The 22,726-nt window shown below is 36.0% G+C and overlaps 2 protein-coding genes across 5 annotated transcripts in view; both read right to left on the bottom strand.

Annotated features, from left to right (window-relative positions):
• LOC149069930 (protein cycle-like) overlaps positions 1-9,829 on the bottom strand; it is a 93,306-nt gene extending 83,477 nt beyond the window's left edge. Inside the window, exons 1-2 of one of the 2 annotated variants that reach the window (XM_089250259.1) lie at positions 9,127-9,829; positions 2,324-2,483 (exon numbers count right to left, since the gene is read on the bottom strand). In XM_089250259.1, the coding sequence (XP_089106385.1) occupies positions 2,324-2,397 (74 nt within the window). In that variant the 5' untranslated portion in view covers positions 2,398-2,483; positions 9,127-9,829. Of the gene's footprint in view, positions 1-2,323; positions 2,484-9,104 lie in introns of both variants that reach the window. The other variant, XM_089250258.1, reaches the window with a different exon arrangement.
• Positions 9,830-14,995: 5,166 nt separating this feature from the next.
• LOC149069929 (inverted formin-2-like) overlaps positions 14,996-22,726 on the bottom strand; it is a 39,129-nt gene continuing 31,398 nt past the window's right edge. For 2 of the 3 annotated variants that reach the window (XM_089249446.1, XM_089249448.1), the window contains exons 11-13: positions 20,501-20,674; positions 16,868-16,953; positions 15,130-15,256 (exon numbers count right to left, since the gene is read on the bottom strand). In XM_089249446.1, the coding sequence (XP_089105572.1) occupies positions 16,900-16,953; positions 20,501-20,674 (228 nt within the window). In that variant the 3' untranslated portion in view covers positions 15,130-15,256; positions 16,868-16,899. Of the gene's footprint in view, positions 15,257-16,867; positions 16,954-20,500; positions 20,675-22,726 lie in introns of all 3 variants that reach the window. The other variant, XM_089249447.1, reaches the window with a different exon arrangement.

The following is a 22,726-nucleotide window of genomic DNA, read 5'->3' as shown; positions in this document are numbered from 1 at the left end:
AGTACATGTACAATTGAGTAGCAGTAGTGTACATGTGCTATGTGTTTACGATAAGAGTGTAACATGATGGAAGCGATTAAGTTTTTTCTGTACTTTCATATCTTGGATTAATTTTAGAGAGAGAGAATATATATATTTTTCTTTTTATTTCATTCTCCTACCATTTTTATATTTTATCTAATATTTATTATATATATTAATATATTTTATACTTTATCTAATATTTATTATATACATTAATATATTTTATACTTTGTCTAATATTTATTATATATATTAATATATTTTATACTTTATCTAATGATATTATATTATAATCTAAACTTTTTCCCAACCACCTTTTAGGACAATTTCCCAGTTGTTTTTGGTGTTTGCATTTGTAAAAGTACACAGAACATTAAGCAGAATTTAAATTTTTTTAATTAATTAAAAAATTAATTCTAATTAAGAGATTTAATCATTATCGAATTTGAAAAATAACATCAACTGAAAACAGAAAATACATTTAATTTGATTTTTTAATTGACAATTCCAATTTGTGCCTAAAGCAGGAACAAAAAATGAAACTTTCTGAATTTCGCCCCCCACTGACCAAAATCTGTGCTGCCCCAACTATGATTATTCTGATCCTGAATGCTGAAGTAGAATATTGGTATGATTTGATTATGATTAAGCTCAAAAAGAAATTCTTGATAATGATTTCGCAATTGAAAATTTGAGAATAGTTCTAGATAACTTGTGACATGCAGAAGGGACTTGCCCCCCCCCCACCAAGATGACTAGAAATTGAACTATTTTGGTAAAAGAAATTAAAATATTGCTGAAAAATGCCTTTATATTGCTGTTTCGATCAATTTCAACTGATTTAAAACATTTTATTCAACTGTTTTTCGAAAGTTAATAACTCCAAAATTTCTCTGCAAGAGATTTCCTGCAATCCCCTTCCCACAGGTAGATCCTGCATACACTTTTGGTCAAAAGAAAAGTAAGAAGGTGTGCAAGTAATGAAGAAATATAATGTAAGTAAAAAAATTTTAATAAGGGTTCAATAAGGGGAAAAAATGAGCCTAGTGCTGAAATCGATAAAAGAATTAGAACATTTGAGGGGAAAAAAGTAAAATTTGATCTTTTTCCCCAATTAGAAGGCATTTTATTGAATGCAATTGCACCTGTTTGTCTCAAAATTACATCTGAAAAGCCTTTTCATTCAAAACCCATAATTTTCCCCACAATTTATTGTATTTTTATCCAAAACTCATTTGAGTACAACTTATTTCCTTGTATTTCCTCTGCTGGATTAAATGTATTTTCCATCTTATTTATCTCAAATAATTTTCACACAAAACCTCTATACTCACATTCAAGTTTGGAAAAAATAAATCCCTTGTGCTACATCTGAATAGCTGTCACGCTAATGATAAAACAAGAATACAGACAGGCAGAGAATTTCAAGGGAGTCCGGAAAAGAACCATGATTCCTATTGGCCCTCTTATTAGGGACTTAAAAATCTGGACTATGGACAAGTTTTGGAGTGAGTGATAACTGTTGCAAAAAAAGAAAACAGTAAAGAATAGACACACAATGAATAGGTAGAACCCTTTGACGTTTCAATGAAAACCATTTTCAGACATAGAAAATACCCAAATAATATATGGAAGAACAGCAACAGAGGTAGTAATCATATGCATCTGGAAAGGAATTTCAAAAGGTGAAAAAGTAGAGGAGCATGCAGAAGCAATATCAAGAGTTATCTACTTCAAATGAAGAGAAAACCATTGAAATGTTGAGAGTTTATCTTGAGTCTCAAGAGGGTAAAAGAGAGTAGTTTCAGAGTGCTTCTATGATTCAAAAAAATTGTCAAATCTAGGAAAGTTAAATGACTATGACATTGTTTTCGCTACAACATATTGAAATATATTTTGTTCCATCCAACTTACATGTACAATCAATAATTTGAAGTTTCTCTATTTTGAATTGCTTCTGACCCAAAACAGGCAAGCTTTATGGTTTTGAAATGATCAATGATTATGAGTAAAATGATGTTTTTTAAATAATGCTTTGAGTAATGATGGATATCTAACAACACTTCATGTTACTGCACAATAATATTAATGCAAATAAGATGATAGTAGACAAAAGAAAAAAAAAAGTTTGACAATTTTTTCAACAGTATAAATTGCCATAGCTATGCTTCTAAATTTCATATTTTTTAAAAAGTGAAGTAGCCTGCGAGAAACCATAGCTGACAAAAAAAAAAAAAAAAAATTCGAAACCAATTGATGAAAGGGTAAAAGTAAATCAATAAAATCCCAGATTCCATACCTGCAGCCATCAGAGGATACTGACGGTGGTGGCGAGGACGAAGACTCTTTCTTCCCTGCCATCTTACTTGGCATGATTAGTGCTACCGCAGCAACAAGATAATATTAAACGCAGCACTGTGGGCAGCTACTGCTCCTAACTTCATCAAGGTCACTAAACCCTGTGGATGCATAAAAACACTTATATAAGGACCTGGAAAAGTATAGCCTATATGTATGTGCATAACTCTTAATTCTATGGGTAAAGAACAGGAATCTCAAATTCAAAAGCAGCAAGATGACAAAATTGAATGCAACAATTTCATTTTACATTGCAAATTTTAACAGTTAAATTTTACACTTTTAACTGATTTTTAACTACTCCATTAAAACAGTACTCTCAATATTCACACCAGAATTTTTTTGCAGTCAAATGGAACTATGCACGCGAAGCATGCTATTAATTTTATAAAAATTTGAGGTAACTATAGACACAAAAGAACATATGAAAATGAAATCTTTGCCATGCCATCTAATGATATAGCTGTGAGGAGAACACTAGCTTGTAATATTCATTTCCATATGTTAATCATTTTAAAATTTCTCACATAGCATATAGTAAATGGTGAATAACACTTTGTAAAAAATCAAATCATGGATCTAGATTCAAATTCTTTGTTATTTCTTCTTTACGCAAAGCTATTATATCCACAACCTTTGCTCAATCTTCACAGAATTTTGTATACATACCAAATAAGACCAAACAGTTGTAATAGACCAATTTATAAATTTTTCAGAAGTCAACAAAGAGAAAAGCCTCAAAACATTGTCCAGCAACAATGACAATTTTCTGAATATTCATTATGGTTGCTACGGTTTCTAAAACAATGCATTTTGCATCAACACAGAAACATTTATAATTTCACAATCGTTTGTAAATTCATTAATGCTTCAGATACAAAGAAAACATAAGCAACGCTGCCTGCACAATCATAAAATTAAGTAAATTTTTGAAATACACAATTTTTAAAAGTTATGATTTTAATGAGCATTTTTCTTCATTCTCTCTCTCATTACTCGTCTAACTTACAATGTTTCGCCACTAGAATCCAAAAGAAATTTTTTGATCTTTGAATTTTTCTACAAAATTTTGTATAACGATACCGATTGCAGAGAATTATTGAGTGAAATCACCTTTCATGTACCCAATTACAGCATCAGAGATAAACATCTTTTTTCCATTCTTTTTTTATGGTACAAATATATTTTGAAGAAAGAATCAATTCCTAAATATTTTGAGACTTGCAATAGTATTGATTTGGATATTTTTCCTAATGATATTATCTTGTTTAAAAAATGTGTTTTCTTGTTCTTAATTCTTTTGTTTTGATTTCATGTTTTTATTCTTTTAAATTAAAATTTCTGTGTATTTTATTTATTTTTATTTCATGTAAATGGATCATTCCCAAAAAAGTGTGCAAACTGTTTCCGAGACTTTATAATTTTTTTACAAAATTTCAGAGCACTCTGGTTAAATTTTAATTTTCTTTGTAGTATTTCATTTAATTCTGCCATACAGCATTTCTTAATTTGTTTCAGGTGGTATCTAATTTTTTTTAAAAATCATTGTTTATAGCAAAACCTCCAGATCTGTCTGTCCTAGCTTCAAAAAGTGTTAACAAGACTTTGTGCGAATCTCTCTGGAACTTTTTTTCAAAAAAACTTGGAATCACATTTTATATGTGCCATAGATGAACAAAACTGGCAAAATTTTGAAAAAAAAAAATTTTTGCTTATGGAAAACTTTTTTTTTTGTTTGTGTCTGGAAATTTTTCCTATTTTAAAATGTCCACTCTGTTAGGGTTATTTGGGAAATATATTTTTATACCAGATTAAAACTGATAACACTTTTGAGCTCCTTGAAAGGTTCCTCTTTCAATGCATGATCAAAATTTTGGATTTGACTTTTGCACAACAGCTTAATATTCACGTTTCGTTTTTAATATGAAATTTTAATCTTGAAATTTAGGTGTACCTGAATGAACAACTAATAATCTCCTTACCCTTCAAAAAAATAGTATTCCATGAAAAGCCCCAAAGCAGAATATGCCGAAATGTGCGACGTACGTCGCAGAACAACCAGTGCTGTTGCAGAACAAGCTGGAAGAATTTTAAGAAAAGTGTAGAAAAATGCTATTATGTATATTCAAATTTTTACCGCAGAACATTTTCAGTCAGCTGAGGGCTCGTTGCAGAACATCGCAAAATATTCTGCTTTGGGGATGAAAAGTATAAAAGAAGTTAATTCAGATTGCTTTTGGAAACCTAACTTTTGCCTTTCAAAATAATGAAGAAAAGAGAACACCCTGCAGAATTAAACAACGCAACTGCAGCAGGGCTTGACAAATAAAAAATTAAGCACAAGGGAAATTTGAAATGACCCAAGCATGAATTTTTCTAAAAAAATTATCCTCAATATTGTTCTTTTAACTGAGTTAAAAGAGCCCCCTATTCCCCCCTCTCTCCCATGTTGGAAGACACACTTGTCATGGACTAAAAATAATTGTGTCATCCTTTTAACTAATTTGACTCTAATTGTCTAGTTGTCATGGAAACCTGACAACTGAAACCTGGACTGAAGTAGGTTACAGATCACTGAAAAGATCAAGAAAATTGTTCCTCTGAGAATTCAATTTCTTCATACCAGTGATTTTTGAAAATATGATCCGCGAGTTCCCAAGGAGTTTTCGGAGCAAAGCAAAATTAGGGTGAAAATAAAGTGAGTGGCTACGATGTATATATATAATATAGAGAGGTTTGTTATTTTCTTCTGTATTTGGCCAAGGGATAAATACTCGGCTAAATAGGCAAATTCAAGGGTCTTGGTCTCATCAAACAGCAGCCTGATCCGTTTACCCAGCTTTTATTTGATTTTTTAGGCCGTTGTTGTTTCTAGTGTTTAATGTTATAGACAACAATTTAGTCTGTATTTTTCAATGAGTAACCTAATTGGCCATTTCAAATCTGCAATTATTAATTAATAGCATAATTTTCTACATATAACCTACTTTGGTATATTATCTGCAAATAGGAATTTTACAACTTTGAAAAAAAATACATAAATCATTAAATAATCCATAGAGGTGTGAAATATTAAGGAATGGAAGAGCTTGTCATGGGTATAGAGGACATTAATCATTCAAGTTTGTCATGTTTTTGTAGAGAAAATGCCAATTTTTTCTATTCATATCTATACACCAGCCTACTTATAAATTTTTTGAAAATTATTTTTCACCTTTTAATTTTTTTTAAAAAATGTCTATTTCCATTCTAAACTCTCACGAAAAAAAAAAAGCTGCAGATCAGATGCAGCATTAGGTCTACATAATTTGCACCAAGAAAGTTAAATTTTTTCAATGTATAATTGGCCTAATTAGGCCTATATACAAGAAAATAATTTAATAGAAAATACAATAGTTTTCGAAGTATTGCTGAAAATTTTTTCAATAAAGATAAATCAAAATAAAAAACAGACAATAGGAACACGTAGGAAAAGACTAAAAATATTACATTCAAACCGAAGGAAAAAGTGCATCAATTCACATGCATATTTCAACGATATTAAGCACTTTGCATTCATCCTGTTCAGTCGATTTTGGATGCAGGGGAGAGAATCAGTGATCATATTTGTAGTGAAGAGAGGGGAGGGCAATAGCCAACTTTTGTATCCTCTTCTTTAGGCATATGGTCAGAGGAAGATTTCAAATTTTGCCGCACTTCTCCCATTCTAGGCTAATTTTTTGACTACTCATTCTTTGAATTCGCCTCCCTACGCTATAGCCACGACCTCATAGATTACACAGGAGATTACTTACTGATTTAGTATCGTGTTCTTCAGGTCACTAAAGCACACCAAGCTGTGTGCCACAATCAAAATAATTTTCAATCAGCCTGCCACTCTACGAATTTCAACACAAATACAATGCCACAACAGGCAAAATGCCCAAGGAGGTGGCTGAGAAAAAGATGCCCATAACAAATATGGATGTCATATATTTCAAAAATACAGCAACCCAATTAAAAATGAAGTTACAAACAATATATATACACACATGATGAAATATTATGCAATGCCCATGAAGAATACTTTTCGTTGTCTTATTCTAAGTAAGAATAGCTTTTCGATTTATCCCAACATGTTTATTATAATCGTGCTTCTTCCAAGCAGAAGAAACAAGTCTTCCTTTCATATTTATCATTTACACAACAATGTCAGATATGGCAAATACATTTCAACACCTCTAATGAATTCGAATTAGGCCTATGACAATTTAACTATGCACAGATGAATGCTATAATCGATTTCTCAGCTTAGAACGAATGCAAAAGACCAGAAAATTCTTCCGAGTTCTGCAGAACTTGGAGAGGTGCTTAAAAGCAACATTGCATTTTTGAGAAATGAGTGGTCAAGAAAATTAATGGAATGGAAGAAGAGAGCAAAACTTGTATAGCTCACCGATGGCAAAACCATAGTCACTAAGACATAGAATGAGGTCGGTGAGTGACCTAGAGAGTTTGCAAGCATGTGAGTGGTCAAAATAAAGAAGGGTGGCAAAACTGGTAAAAGCCTGCATAAATTTGCTTCTTCCCAAAAAGCGAGGTACTAGGTCAGTGAGTGACCAAATGATTGATCTATATTTTGCAAGTATGTAAATGATCAAATGAGTGATCAAGACATAGACGTTCAAGTACAAATGACGTTCATACAAAAATGTAAATATGCATTTCAAGCTTCTTTTGTCATCCTCCAGTGTCTATCGTTTTTCTTCTTCAGAACCTGCCAGATTACCTGTAAAAACATCACATTCCAATACTTAAGCTCCTGATCTTGCCTCATAACTTTTTCCTGCTTTCTCCTCAGATAAAAAATTTGCTTAAGGGGCAACGATTCTCGGGTTCCGAAAAAGTACAGCGATGAAAGCACTGGATTATTACGGCAAAAAAAATGCTTGCAATCTGCATTTACATATTTGTATGAACAATAGCAAAAGATGCACAACTTTTTGAATGTAGTAGTGCATGCTACTTAGAAAAGGGAAATACTTTCTTCTCTGAGCAAATGCAATTAATAAGCTTATTGGTTGCATTTGGTCAAAAGTAGTATGCTTTTGTGCTGCTAAGCTGGGGTGTAACCAGAGAATGAGGAGGCAGGCGGGTCTGGTTCCAAGGGCATTGGATAGAAAGGGCACCAATTTCACTCTTTAACTGTTCCTACATCACACAGGGTGCCACAATATGTGCTTGAGAAAATATCTAGTTGGGGCCCCTGCTGCTAAGTAACGCATGTATCTCGGCCAAAGAGTGACTTAGAGAGACAGACATATTTACAAGGGTGAGGGATAAGTAGGTAAAAGCACAAGGTGCCAAATTTAAAGAATGAGCAATGAAGAAAATCAGCTCTAGTAATCAAAAAAGAATCATGATGAAATAAAGACATGCAGCAGCAAACTGCAGGACACAAATTTAACCTTTCAGACTGAGCTGAAAGCCATTTGCAAGGCCATCAAAATCGCTCAATCACTAAAGAGCACAACAGTAATTAAGCTGGATAACTTATGCTCCATCAAAGCAATCAGCAACACTCTTTTACCGCACCCAACGGCCAGACAAACAAAAACAACTTTTTATGAACAGCTGCACCAGTATAGAGTGGGTGAAGGCTCATAATAATGGTCGCAACAAACAGACCAACCGACTAGCGAAGGAGGCCATGGGGCTGCAACATCAGGACAGCATTTAACCGCCTAGGTCATGAGTCAAATGAATCCTCTAGCAAACCTGCTCTCGACATTGCAGGAGAGATGGATGCACCACAGGAAGATCCACCTTCACTACTACCTAACCATACATGCACCTTGTACACATTCTTTTACAGAATTATCCACCTCCACTGTAAAACAAAGTCAATCTGAAAAACCATCCATGGAGACAAAGCAACACTTCGTTCGTAACTGGCACGGGTCCTTTCACGCGTATCTGCATCAATTCAACATTGTTCCCACTATAACATGTGTATGCAGACAAAAGGGGAGACATCAGACACTATAGCATCGAGTGAGTGCGCTACTACCACGTCAAAGTACAAGCTGAAGATCTCTCCCAAAAAATACTCCTCAACAATCCTATCAAATGCAACAAAATATATGATATGACTTTTTTTAAAACATCGCAATTCTACAAAGAAGAAAGGAAGCCAAAAGTATAACAGATGCTAAAATAGTCTCTCTGCGCTGTGGTGGTCAAATGTTCATAAGATGCACTGAAATCTCAAGGACCCAGATTCAAGCCCCACCAGTGCCACAATGGTGGTTTGCTGAAGTTGTTTTTCTACGGTTCTCAACTTCAGCAAGTGAATGCAAGCCGATATCCCAGTTAAAAGGACTGGCCACAGCACAAATATTCAGTCATTACACTTCACTCACTCGACAGCGTGACATAACAAACTTTACACAGAAACAAACCTTCGTGTTAGGTTCACAACACATACATTCCAACATGTACCAATTCGTTTGAAGTTCCGAAGAGGAATACGGATGGGTGCATATCTGATTCAGTAGTAGTAGTGGCCATATCTGTATGTAAATCTCATACACAACATCCCTGAGTGCATTGCTTGGCCCTCTGATTGAATAACCCCCCCCCCCTGCATGTTTATAACATATGTCACAAGAGTTTGTTTATACATGGCATAACAATTGACAACTCCATTTCAAATACTGAAAATCAAAAAAAAATATACCAACTTGAATTGAGCGTTATCCATACCTGCACATGCTGAGTTCATTCCACAAACAAACAAACTGTATAATATCTCGATTTACTGTACACAAACCATCTTTCCAACAGTTCATTCATATTTCAATGCATAGTAGGGTTTTTTTTTCTCAATGACCTGTAAACACCAGTCATATACATAAAGCTGAGGAAACTTATTTTCTCTTGACACACATGTACACTACTCGGATCTACGGCAATTTCACAAACACAAAATAGGGTCCACGGCGATATTTCACTTCACCATTAAACACTGAGAGGATCCAACATTATCGAACATGCGGCTTTTTTTCTTTTATTAAAATAAAAACAACAATAATAAATAATCTAGGTCAGCTGGGGATTTCGTAATACCGTATTATTATGATACACTACCATTGGCTTTTTTTTTCTCTCTCTCTTCTCTTGCGCCGCTTCCCAATACGAGGAAATTATTGCATGGTTATTATAACCTCGCGATGGTTAAGATAATAATTATCAGTTTGTTCGTGAAGTTGTTATTATTATTTTTAACTACGCGGAGGAGAGGGTTTTTAAAGCCACTTCTAAACAGTGGAACGAGATATCATACAACTACGTAATTTACAGCGTAACAACCTATGTACACACCACACTCTCGCACACACACACCGCTGCCGTCACCACGCTCCACGCACGCACCACACTCGCCACCAACAAACATCCATGGAGTAATGACGTGATCGCCATCATTACCCTGTTACGTAACAGCTCGGGGATGAAAGAAAAAAAATATTTTTTCCCCTTCCATGATTCTCTGTGCTGCCATCTGTTAGTTCTTAAGAAAGGTGAAAATTGGACGATTTCCGTGTTAATAAGCTGACCATGTTTCATAAGTGAGGACGGGGAGAAAAAATACGAGAAATTAGGATCACAAATACGGTTAGGGGTCATTCAAGTATTACGTCAGCATCGAATGATGGGGGGGGGGGGGGAGGTTTCCGGATTTGCTGACTTTTGATGACAAGGGTGGGAGGGGGGGTTTGAAGGTTGCTTACGTCATCAACCACACCTTTTTGAAGATATGAAATATTCTAAGCTGCTGCTGACGGGGGGGGGGGGTCAAAAATGGCTGAAAATATATGCTTACGTAATACTTGAATGGTCCCCTTAGGGGAAACGCAAGAGCTAGATGCGTCGCCGGCTGGGCTGGGGCAGCACACGCTTTGGCGCCATTTTATAAAGCTGAGTTTTCCCAGGAGCGGTGTCTTTGCGCAGCGTGAATCGCCCAGAGCGTCACGCCGTCCACTCACCAATATGAAGAAAAGCGGGGTATGACGGCTTTTCCTACTGAACGCAGCACGCCTCACGCCACCGCTCTATCTATCTTCTGTTCACTTTTGTTGTGTTTTGTTTCCCCCTTCCTTTCGGTCTCCCTTTTTTTTTATCGTGCAAAATGTCGAAAATACCTGGACATGTAGACGACAGAACACATGATGCTCCACGCTAGGTAGGAAAACGCTAACACGTAACGTGATAAAGTTATACGTTTCTGACGACGCGAAATAGCCTTATTCGGTTCACGCAGCACTGTAAAATCTGCTTCTTTGGAAAAACTCGGCTGAAAGCCAGGTTTTTCCTAGGAGCAGGTTTTTTTGTTCCGCGCGCAGCGTGAATCGCCCAGTGCGACACGCCGTTCACTCACCAATAAAGCCGGGTTTTCCTAGAAGTCGAATTTCTGCGCCGTGCGCAACATGAAAACGCTGATTGGTTAAAAACCTGAAATTCAAGTTTTCTGACCAATCAGCGTTTTCACGTTGCTCACGGCGCAGAAACTGTACTCTTAGGAAAACCCGGCTTAAGAAAAGCAATATGGCAGTTTGCGTACAGAGCGCAATACGGCTAATGCTCATAACAGCGTTTTACGTCTGGCGTGATTGGCTGACTGCTTCTAGAGGAGTCAAATGTGTCATGCGCCTCGCTTTTCACCGATCTTCCCTTCATTTTTGATGTGTTTTCTTTCCTTCCCCTATATCGGTTCCGTATGATTCGGAGTCATCGCCGCGTTGGCGTATTTTTTTGTGATAATTATGGCCCTTTATAATTAGCCATAACTATGGCAACCCTAACGATCAAAGGAATCTAAATATCGATATCTTAGTGATTCATATATATATATATATATAGGTATGAATAAGGGGCTCAATACACAGACAACGCCAAAACCCGAATTTCGGACATTGGCCGTGTCAACTAGGTCGGCCACTTCGCGATAGATGTGGTCCGTCAAACATCATCGGAAAAATGAAACCGATTATACAATAGCTGCTGCCATCATATACTGTATATCAATAAGAAAAACAAATTAGACTCTTTACTGGTGTGATACTCGAAATCTAGGTGGCAGTAAACCCTTGATTAAGGAAATATTTTTGACATTACGAAATTGTGTAACAGTTACAGCCGTACGGTTTCGGGAGAAACCTTGGTAAGTCAAGACCGACCATATTTACATCAGTGTCCTGAGATGTTTATTGATCATTTTGCAGTTCTACTTATTATTGGAGCATCATTTTTTTCTCACTACTGGCGCTTTTTGGAGGTGGTCATGGGTGGTGATACGGGGGGGGGGGCATTGCCCCCAGCGTCAAAGGTGGAGTCTACTGATCTAATGATGAACTGACATCACCCTCATTGTGCCCCCCTCCCCAGACTTTCAAATATATTCCGCCTATGGGGGTGGTGGGGGCTTGCTACATCGATGGTAGCCTGTATCAGCGATATCGTCAGAAACATTTTGATCCGGTTGCACATTCAACATGCGGGCTGCCACCATGTTGTTAACATATAGAAATTTGAACGGCTCTGACCCAAAGCTACTTGAAAGCACTCTTAATGCAGTTTTGGCTTTGACCCGCAGTAAAAAAATACCTTATAGAATGAATTTAGTGCCACCTATGTTTCAGGAATAACACTGGTTGATAGTTTTTCGTTTGATTTCTAAATAATAGATAAGTGCAGCATAGGTCCTATTTTTCTGTTTGTGATTCATAATTGAAGTTCTCAAATTTCTTGATAGACGGCAGCAAGAGCTGCAGTATTTTTGCCAGAGATGTCAAATTACATTAGAGAACTAGATTAACCATATTTCTCCCTGCAAAACGTACACAGTATTTGTGATCTCAAATACTGTGCTATGTCAAAACACGACTAATTGCCAATCGTGCCAAAAATGATGCTAAAGGTCAGGGCCGGCATTTCAACTTTTTCCGGGGGGGGGGGGGGGGAAGGCAAAGAACATGTACTCAATGTATTTATAATTATATATATATATATATATATATATATACCATTTTTAGTGTACTTTTAAAAGCCGGGGGGCAATGGCCCTCTGACCCCCCCAAATGCCAAAGATACAGAAAACCAGTAATTACAACCAAATCCAATGGTGGGAAATGAAGCATTCACAGGCAGTGGTGTATTTATAGGGCTCGGGGGGGGGGGGGGGTTAAGAGCTATTTCCCAGAGGGACGGAAAGTTTGAAGAATGAGTTTGGAAATTAGTAGAATGAGGGAACGATGGCAAAACTAGGTGAGTGGCCTAGACCTGCGGTTTTCAACCTGAAGCCGTATGCCCCCCCCCCACACTATTCTAGGCTTTTCAAATGGGGGGGGGGGCAAAGATAGCTTTGAGAAAATAAAGCTATCAAATTAAATATGGTGATATATAAGCCATGTGACTACTTTTGGAATCCATCAGAGCTGTTCGTAGAACCAGGGGTCCTTAACCTTTACGTCCATGTTGACATGTCCCTGGGACTGAAAAGGTTAGATCTGGTATTATGATTTTCAAATGCAAGTATATAAACTGCTACTTCCAGCTAAGTAGGCCGATAAGGTCCCAGAACATCACTTTGCCCGATTCATAGGCAGATACATGGGGGTGATTACTCTCCCCCCCCCCCCGGTTTACTGTACACCTGCTGACGATTCGCTCTCCCGCCTCGTTTGTGGAGCCCAGCCTGTTTATGGCCTGGGGACCCATGATATTGAGATGGCCATGAATAAAACCCCTATGAGAGAGAAGCTTACTGAATTCTAGCCCAAGGTATTTACAGACCCAGTGCTGTATTGGTAGGGTCGATTTATTATGTAGGTTTGTTGGATCATCCCAGTATTTGACAAAGACAAATTTTCCATATATAATGTGGCTCTTGAGAGGGGTCATCATGCTGGTCATCCTGGATCTGTGCCTGGCCCAGAGATCAATCTTATTTATAAAATTTTTGCTCATATAAATTTAGTTTTGATTAAACTCAATTCAATAAGTAGAAAGGATCTCGCTTTTGGATGAGGGTTGGGGGGGGGGGGTTCGTGTAGCAGTTAAGTACTTTGTGGCCCAGTGCAAAAAGCGTTTCGCAACCCCTCAAAAATGATTATACCCGATCCTCTAGTGTACTCGTTCCCCTGGCACACATCAGGTTTACATTAACATCTGGGAACAAAGCCGTAGCGAGGCCCCCCAAAATGTGAGAAAATGACCAAAAAGGAAAAAAGATGGCCAAATCTATTGTTTTATCACTTTGGTCCCCCCACATTGAATTTCTAGCTATGGGCCTGTCTGGGAACAACTATCAAACTATATATTATGTATATATTTGTGCTAAAAAAAACATTTTTCTGTAATGAGTTTTGGCTCATCGCCTAATGAGAAAAATTGAATTGTGCCCCCAGGAACTTGAGACCCATTGCTCAAGAGTGGGGCTGAAAGGGCTCCAACTTGGGGAAATGGAATAATTCTTATCAATTTTGTTTCACCTTATAAATCCACTATACAAGGGCCCCTAAAAATGTCTGTCTTGGTGAACGCTAAAAATCACAGCCTAGGGACTCACCTTCAAGATGTGGGGGGGGGGGGGGCATGTCCACAGCTCAACGGAAGTGCTGGCAGAGCAAGATGACAGATTATTTACCCAGAGTGCTCAACTTTCCCTTTCAGCTAGGGGAAGCATGCACCCTCCCCCCCACTCTGTAGTTTTAAACACGTCATTTAAGGGAGAATTCTGAGTTCTGTCTGGTCCAGCTGTGCCCGAGGCACCAAACCCGCATGCACTTTTGGCTTAGGGCAGTTCCTCACATGGGCAAACGGGACATGTGTCCAGGTCCCACTAATTTTCCAGGGCCTTGAAAATGGCTGCCTTTTTTTTGCATTAGCACTTGCCCCTTTCATGTATTTGCCTCAAAGAGCATATGTATAATATATAAGGCATCCCAAAAATTAATATTCATCCAAGGCCAGAACAAATTAAATACAGGCCCTGGCTTCGGGGGGGGGGGGGTCTGCACCCGGTAAGGCTGCACTCTTTGCACCTACCTATGTCCAGACCTAGGTAGTAGGCCTACGGGGTAGGCCATGAGAAGAAAACATTATCTCTCGGGGGGGGGGGGGGCGATGGGCTGGAAGAGGATGAGAGACTCGCCTAGACAGTGTGTGAGCATGCAGCATCACAGAACAAAAAAAAGTGGTTGGCTGAAGTTGGTTTTTTCTGTGGTTCCCAACTTCGATTCGGGAATGCGAGCCGATCTCCCCTTTAAAAAGTCCCGCCACAGAGAGCAACAGACCTACAAACAGTATAAATGTTTGTAGTATAAATGTAATTCAATCATAGCACATCACTCACTTCACCTCTGAAATACAGATGGCAGCACTGAAAAAAATTTAACGCAACACTACATACGCATTCAAAAAAAAAAAGACTGTTAGGTAAACACACACAGTTACACTTCCGGCACAGCTTACTAGGTAGTAAATCGCCCATAGATGGTGACAGACTTGAGTTGTGCTCGGTTTGAAAGAAAGAAAAAGAAAGCATCACAGAATGAAGCCAAAATTCAGATTAAATGAAATTTCAGATGTTTATATTATTTATTCAAAAATAAAAGTAGTACATGGACTTTGATATACATTTGTTTGATTTAACACAAGAATGATTATTGCTTCCGGAATAAATAAAGTTTTATAATAATTGAGTCCAGGAAAATAAATTTTTCATCATTTTTCTCGATTTACTCATGTAATACGATTGCGTCGCAGATGCAAAAAATCATATTCTGCAATTGTTTTAGTGCTTTTCCCGCCTCTTGACAGATCTGGGAATAATCTCCTTTATGACACAGAAAAGATAACGAAGAAAGTAATTAATCAAAATAATTTTGCTACAAAGTTTGAAAAAGAAATGCAATGTGATATGTCAAAACTACACTCGAATTATGCAAGGTGGGTGAGACGTCTTGGACACATTTTAAAAATTAATTTTAAAAAAAATTATTGGCTTATAAAAAAAAGAGTGGTTTGTGCAAGAAAATACTTATCAAGGTGTCAAGATTTTTTTCTTATAATGAATAATAAGAAAGTTCAAAATTTTGCTCACAGATGGTGTGTGTTGCGAAAAACTTTGAAGTCGCGATTTCCACTGAAGTCGCTAGTACCAGCACCGCCTATCGACTGTTTTATTACCTATTTCTTTTTCCTGTCAAAAAAAAATCCTGTGACCAAGCGATGCTAACCCTGCAAACCATTTTTTATTTCGGTTATTTTTCCAGTTTTTATTTATTTTGAAAGTTTCCAAGGACTTTTTGCCCACCCTGTATAACCCAATATTGAAAAAAAAAGAAAACAATTTTTTATTTTACGCATTAGGGGAAATTCCTCATAATTTCCTAATACTTTCGAGTTTTTAAATTTAAATTTAATTTAAATTTCATGAAATAAAATTTTTTTTGCAGTTTTCAATAGCTTCCTAAATATGTAAACACATACACATACAGGAAGCAAAATACTATATACAACAAATATATAATGTATATGTTCAGGGCTGTAGCGAAAAAAGGGAAAAAAGATGGCCAAATTTATTGTTCTACCACTTTGGCCCCTCCCCCGAATGAAATTTCTGGCTAGGGGCATGTATATGTTAAAACTATAATAAATCAGTAATTATGTATAATCACCAATAGTTTTAGTAAGTTTGATAAATTTAATTGCATTTATCATGTCTACCAGCGATTATGAATAATTCCCAAATGAAGTTGGTAAGCTTGATAAATATGAAAGAAATCATCAAGAAATACAAATACAACGCCACAACAGACAAATTGCCCAATGAAGTGGCTGACTTAAGAACATCATGGATCCCCGAGCCATTTTTTGGAGGCCCTACCTACTACTGCTACACCACACATGCACCCCGCCCATTTATCAAATTTATCAAACTTACCAAAATAGTCGGTGAATATGCATAATAATCGGATGTATAATAATATATGTGTACCGGATGTGTGGATGTGTATATATGTAATAATTTAAAGTATGTGAGACACATGTGTAATCTTTTTTTTTTTGCTCCAGAGGTACACATATGTGAATCTTCATTTTTTAAGGTATTAAATGGTTTTTATAATGATTCTTTTTTGAAGTTAACACCTGAGATACACATATGTGACTTCAGGTCATGTGACTTTTTTTTAAATGAACTATTTACACTGGACCGCACCTCTTGTGAACCTTGTTCCACATTCTCATAACCCCAATAAAATTAAATTTTCATTCTTGCACCTCATTAAATAATTACACCAGGGGAATATTTCCGACTCTCTCCCTAAAAAGTAGTCTCTCTCTCTAACCCGACAAGATTGTATTCCAACGCCACTGGTCAAGAACCACTGCTCTAAGGGTTTTGAAAATTAGCGCATAATAACTGAAAAGCTGGCATAGATACCTGTATTCATATATGCATGCTAGCAAAGCTAATCATTTTCTTGCGCTGCTCTTTTGGTCTTCCATCTTCTTCTTTTCTTGGATCTCCTGTATAATATTTAAAATAGAAATATTCAGGTTCTAAATCAACAATTTTTTTCTTAATGTGATTTTCAAGGAAAGAAAAGACAGTACTATGACATCTGATACACAATTACAGTTTGCAGTTAAGTCCCTGCGTAACAAAGTTACCTCTTTCCATAAAAAAGAAAATTATACAGAAAACTCATTAATGAGACTGCAGAGACAATTAAAGGAAAATTCAAATCTATTTTTCTGAAAATGTTATTCAGTGGTGGTCAAAAAATCAAATAGAATGTTTGGTTTCATTTTTAAAAAGGTTTCTTTAGGTTCTCCTTAAGTCATTCTTACACTTTTCTGATTCTTAATTTGTCCTGGACTGGAGTATTCCATAAGGTTTTAGGGACCACGCCTACAGAGAGACATTGGTTGGGGGGGGGGGGGTGTACAGAGGAGAGCTACACATGCTTTTGGGGCTTGAGCTATGAAGAAAGATTTGATTCCTTGAATATGTTTACACTGGAAGCAGGGTTGGGTTTTTGACATCAAAAACCAGCTTTTGACGTGACAAGCATCAAAAACAGGTTTAAACTGTCAAAAACCATCAAAAGTCTAAATTAATGCTTTTTGATAAAGTTTTGGACACAATAGGTATATTAACATGATGAAAAACTTACTTTTTTGTATATTACAATATGTTTTATTTTTAAACATTAATTTCTTACAATAATTAAAACAAAATATTAGTTATAATTTGCAATTTCGAATTTTTCAACATAAGAGTCTAGAACATATAAAATATAGTTTTATGGTTCATTTAGTCTAAGCTACTGATTACCTGTGTTCAATTTGCTAAGTGGAATAGAGCTGCTTATTCAAAATATATATGATAGGCGCATCACAGAGTTAGGTCTTAGACTTCAGAAACTATAAATCAGTATTAAAACAGTAAAAACCTGTTGTCAATGTTGTCAAATATTTTTTTTAACCTGATATATATGCTAAATAAAAAACACTTACTTTTATGTATATTAAAGGGTTTTATATTCAGAATTATAATTACTGAGAAGAGAATCTATTTTGATATTTTAAATTTTCTGATCTGCCCAAAATTCCATGTAAAAATTCTCACAGAATCTGTTAATACACTAATTAAACTCATTTATTTTCATCTAAAAATTTCTTATAGCTCAGGGTATATAAATTCACAGAGTTTTAAAGAGTATTTTTAACCAAAGCAGAGCCGACAGGACTTGATACCTAAAGCATTTGTTTTGCACATTTAAAATTAAATACAGCTTCAATTGGATTCATTGCATTATAAATATACCATATCATAGTGCAGAAAAGTAATAAGTTTGACTACGGATAAGTTACAGGAGTTTCTTAAGCTTCATGTGCCAGCTAGTATTGCCAAATTAAATAACATTTTAGTTCTTCAATTTAGTATTTTGATAGCTAGATATATTCCAATGTTATGCACAATAACAGTGTTATCACATCTCAGTGTGATTATCTAGATTATTTAATAATAAACAGAAATCAACATTACATATATGGTGTAATGAACTTTTTTAAACACTTATCTGCTGTAAAAAAGTGTACAGTAGATGGTTTATATCAAAGCACATATATAAGCAGTTGAAGAAATTTTGGAAGGTCAAGAATCACCTTGAATCAGAGAATGTCAAATCGTTCTATAGTTTCCTTCCAGTGTTTATATGCTATGCTTTATTCAAATTGTATATAAGAAAAAAAAAACAATTTCGTCCAAACTAAGTCTTTAGAGAGAAGAAAATTATTTTAGAATCATATTAAATATGTATTCTTTGTATAACATAGTCACTTTAAACATTACATGCAATTAACGTGTGCATTTCCAATGGGAATTTTTATATTGAAAAGCTATATTTGAGGTTTTTGACAGTTTTGACTGTGCGTCAAAAACTGCTATATGTCAAAAACCTGCCAACCCTGATTGAAAGAACATGGGTGTCTGGGTTATGATTGAAGTGTTTCAAATTTTCTAAGGGATAGATAGGACGGACTATGCATTATTAATATACCATCAATCAACTGCTCTTCCACAAGGGGATACCAGTATCATTCAGTAAGTAAGAATTTTATTGATATGCACCATGGTGCCAGTCCAGGATGGCAGGATGGCATTGTACCAAAGTACATACCAGCACGAAAACAACACAGAACAGAAATAAAACATGGACATAGAAAAAAAATTTATAACACAATTAGTAGAAAATAAATTAATCATTGAGGCAGGGAGAGACAAAGCTATAGGGGCGGAGGAGGGGGGGGGGAACCATGCGGAAACAAAAAATTAACAGTATAACAAAATGGTCTAATATATGGTCGGGGAAGAATCATGCAGATTTAAACAAAAAAGAAAAAAATATTACATTTTAAAATATATATATATATGAATAACATCGTGTAATGACTGGGACTGGCCTGGGACAATGTGGAAAAAACAATTAATTGTGGGCTTCGGTGAAGATGATTATTTCCATAGTATTTTCGATGTAATAGAAGATGTCATGACAGAATTCTCGCGAAGGATTCAAAAAAAGTGTCTCCAAGAGTTTCGCATTGGTAAAGGTTAAAGCTATATTTAGTGATTAAAGTGGACCTTTGGCTGGCAAAGAAATTGCATTCAAATAGAGTACAGAAGATATCAGTACGACTTTTCGTGTGGAATTGCAGAATGAATACAGGTCTTCAGGTGAGAATTTGAATCAGTATTATTTAGTAAGGGACTGGTTGTGGTGTGACAGGGAGTTTTTCCTTTAACAGGTTGCTAATAAATTTAATAGCTTACCTCTGGGAGGTTATTATATAGTAGTAATCATTCATTTTCTTTCATGAGATATGCTTTTATACTTGGTTGCTGTATTTTGGGTATATTTGACAACCCTATTATTTATGGGCATCTCTACTCAGTCAACTCGGGTAATTTGCCTGTTGTGGCCTTTGTTTTTGTATTCGCATTCTGATAAAAATTTCATTTTATAGAAAGAAAAGTTTGTTCCATGAAGCAGGGGTTCCCATACTGTGGAGTGTGTCACTGTACTGTGAAAAACCACTTTCTTTCTTTCAAACCAAGCACAACTCTGATCTATTGCCATAGGTAATTTACTACAAAGACTTTTTAACAGGGAGATAGGCTTACATTTGTGGCTCAAAGTTGGAAACCACAGAAAACCAACTTCAGCTGACCACCACTGTGGTGCAGATGGAATTCGAGCCCGTGTCCCTGTGACGAGAGTCTGTGTGAGGAGCCACTGAGAAGTATCTTCAGAACTTGTAAAGCTACTCAGCAAGAAGTCTTGTTTAAGCACTAATGTAATGGGGGGATAGGGTATGAAAAATCGCTACAGGAAAAAGGGTGGAAACCCCTAGAGTAAAATCTCCACGGTGATTGCATCAATAGAAAACTTTATTATCGTCAGTGAGTAATGTATACATTGTAGTAAAATTGTAGCATGTACTAAAATTTACTTACATCATCAAATAAGATGAAACACAATAACATGCAAAAACAATTCACTCTACTCACATTACTTACAGACAGAGCTATTTTGATCCTAACGCAGAAGTTGTAGAACACCGCCAAACATTCTTGCAGCTTGAATTTGCTCTCATCTTCACTAAAACGACTGGCAATCTTCTTCGAAAAATACTTGATTTCATCCACTTTCTCCTCCAAGGCTAAAAGTTCTCTTTTACTACTCTATAGAGAAATATTCATTCACATATAAATATTGTTTGCATTTTGTGAAGTTTGATAAACATCATAAATGGCAAGGAAAATTAATTATTATCATTGTCTTGTTATCAGTAAACATATAAAACATAATGACTCCAATGTGTTCCAAACTCTTAGATCCTGTAATGCAAGCATCTCTCAAAAACTTTTAACACATACCCATATCAAAAAACAGCACAAGATGAAATTCAATCAGTGGCCTATAAAAGACCAATGTTTCGCTAATCTTGAAGTTCGGCCAATTCCCTTTTTAACCACCCTCATGCCAATAGAATTCTATAGGAATGAAATAAGTCACTTGATGTGATGCCCATTAACTATCAAGTCAAGTGAATGTGCAGCTCCTGGCAGATCATTTGCATCCCTTTTTTGTGGCTTCAGTTTTTCCATATAAAGCTTTATCCACAAAAAGCTTTGTTCTTGTGTTCAAGTAGAGCAATGCAACATCTTATTACAGTCGAAATACAAAATTTGTAAAAGGGGAAAGACATTTGAAGGTATGATAAATTGTTTGGGACCAGACAATTAATTCATAAAAATGTGCAGTTTGTAAATTGACAATTCATAAAATTGAGAGTTGATTGGAGTACATGGCAGCAAACTACAACCCCTTTGTTGCTCTCAGTCTCATGATCCAACTCTAACTCTCCGGATCTCAAAATTCTACAGATCGTTTATGGAACCAATCGCAAAAAGCTATAAATACCCGCCAATATGTGCCTATGTACATAACTGCTCTACACAATGCACTCGTCATATATCAGGCAACAATATCTGATCTGTGTTTCCCAACCTCAGTTTGCCATCTGAGGGCTCTCATACAAGTCAAAGATGGTGCTACATACTATCAGGAAGTGTTTCTCTGATGTACATAATGATTTGCGCTGTGCCCTCAGTTTACTTTACTTAGACAACATTCGACTACAAAGCTCTAATTCCTTAATACATTAGTACAATAAACCCCTTCCCAAATGCAAAAAACCAGGTGGTAGGTGAAGGAAAAAACGAAACAAATATACAGCTTTTACATGTGTTACCATTTCTCCCAATGTAAGTTTAACATCCTTAATGCTAGAACAAAGGGGAATTTCTAACTACCTAGAATGATGGATAGCGATCATTTTGACTACAGTAGGAAGAAATCAACATAAACTATTTTTCTCTACCGAAAATTTTCAAAACAGCATCTGTTCAGTCTCTGACTTATTTTTGCAATAAATTCTTGTTTATACATCAGTTTTTCGAAATTTGGGCAAAATGGCTTTATCACAAAGACTAATCCTGTTTTGTTATTTTAAAAGGAGGTTTGACTATAGATTTATTGAGTTCTTGTAATTTATGGCTTCATTTTCACTTGGCAGTCCACTGACAAGGGTGGAAGTGTAATACGATCAGGAAGTTTGCGAAGAGATTGTATGTATGTGCAGAAAGAAAAAACCATGAATAATTGCCAAATCCTGAACAATGTAAAATATCCACGTAAGACAGCTTTCCGATGCCAATTGCATTGTGTACTGAATGAATTAATTTTGTTGAAAACATTAATAACACTCATTAGTACAAAAATGGAATTTCATAATTTCTGGCAGAAATTTCCTTTGTCTGCGATTTTAATTTTGCGTGTACATGGTACTCAAGTTGCTTTGCTCAATCAAAAGTGTGATTTGTTATAAAATTATGACTCCTCACATGATCCAGCAGGCCCCCCCCCCTATGCTGGGATATTTGGTGGGGCCCCCGGGGCTTTTATGTAGTGAATTTATAGTGTGAAGAAACAAAAAAAGATAAGAATCATCTAAGACCACCAGGCAGGAGCCCTATACATGGGCAAAATTGAATATAGCTTTTGTCCTGTGATATTGTACTAGCAAATATAATGCAGTAAAAGAGCAAAGATCCATAGCACAACTAACTGAATTGAACAACATACAACAACTAGCTTTTTTCAAAAGTGTATCTCTGAATGGTACAAAATGAGTTACTGGAGAAAAGCAAACATCATGATAGAACCTCCGT

The sequence above is a fragment of the Pholcus phalangioides genome, unplaced genomic scaffold (assembly GCF_987345545.1).
Source record: "Pholcus phalangioides strain wild (caught in Gottingen) unplaced genomic scaffold, Ppha-v1.0 ptg000022l_1, whole genome shotgun sequence".
NCBI lineage: Eukaryota > Metazoa > Arthropoda > Arachnida > Araneae > Pholcidae > Pholcus > Pholcus phalangioides.
The sequence above is the reverse complement of the archived record's forward strand: the minus strand, read 5'-3'. Positions and strand labels throughout refer to the sequence as shown.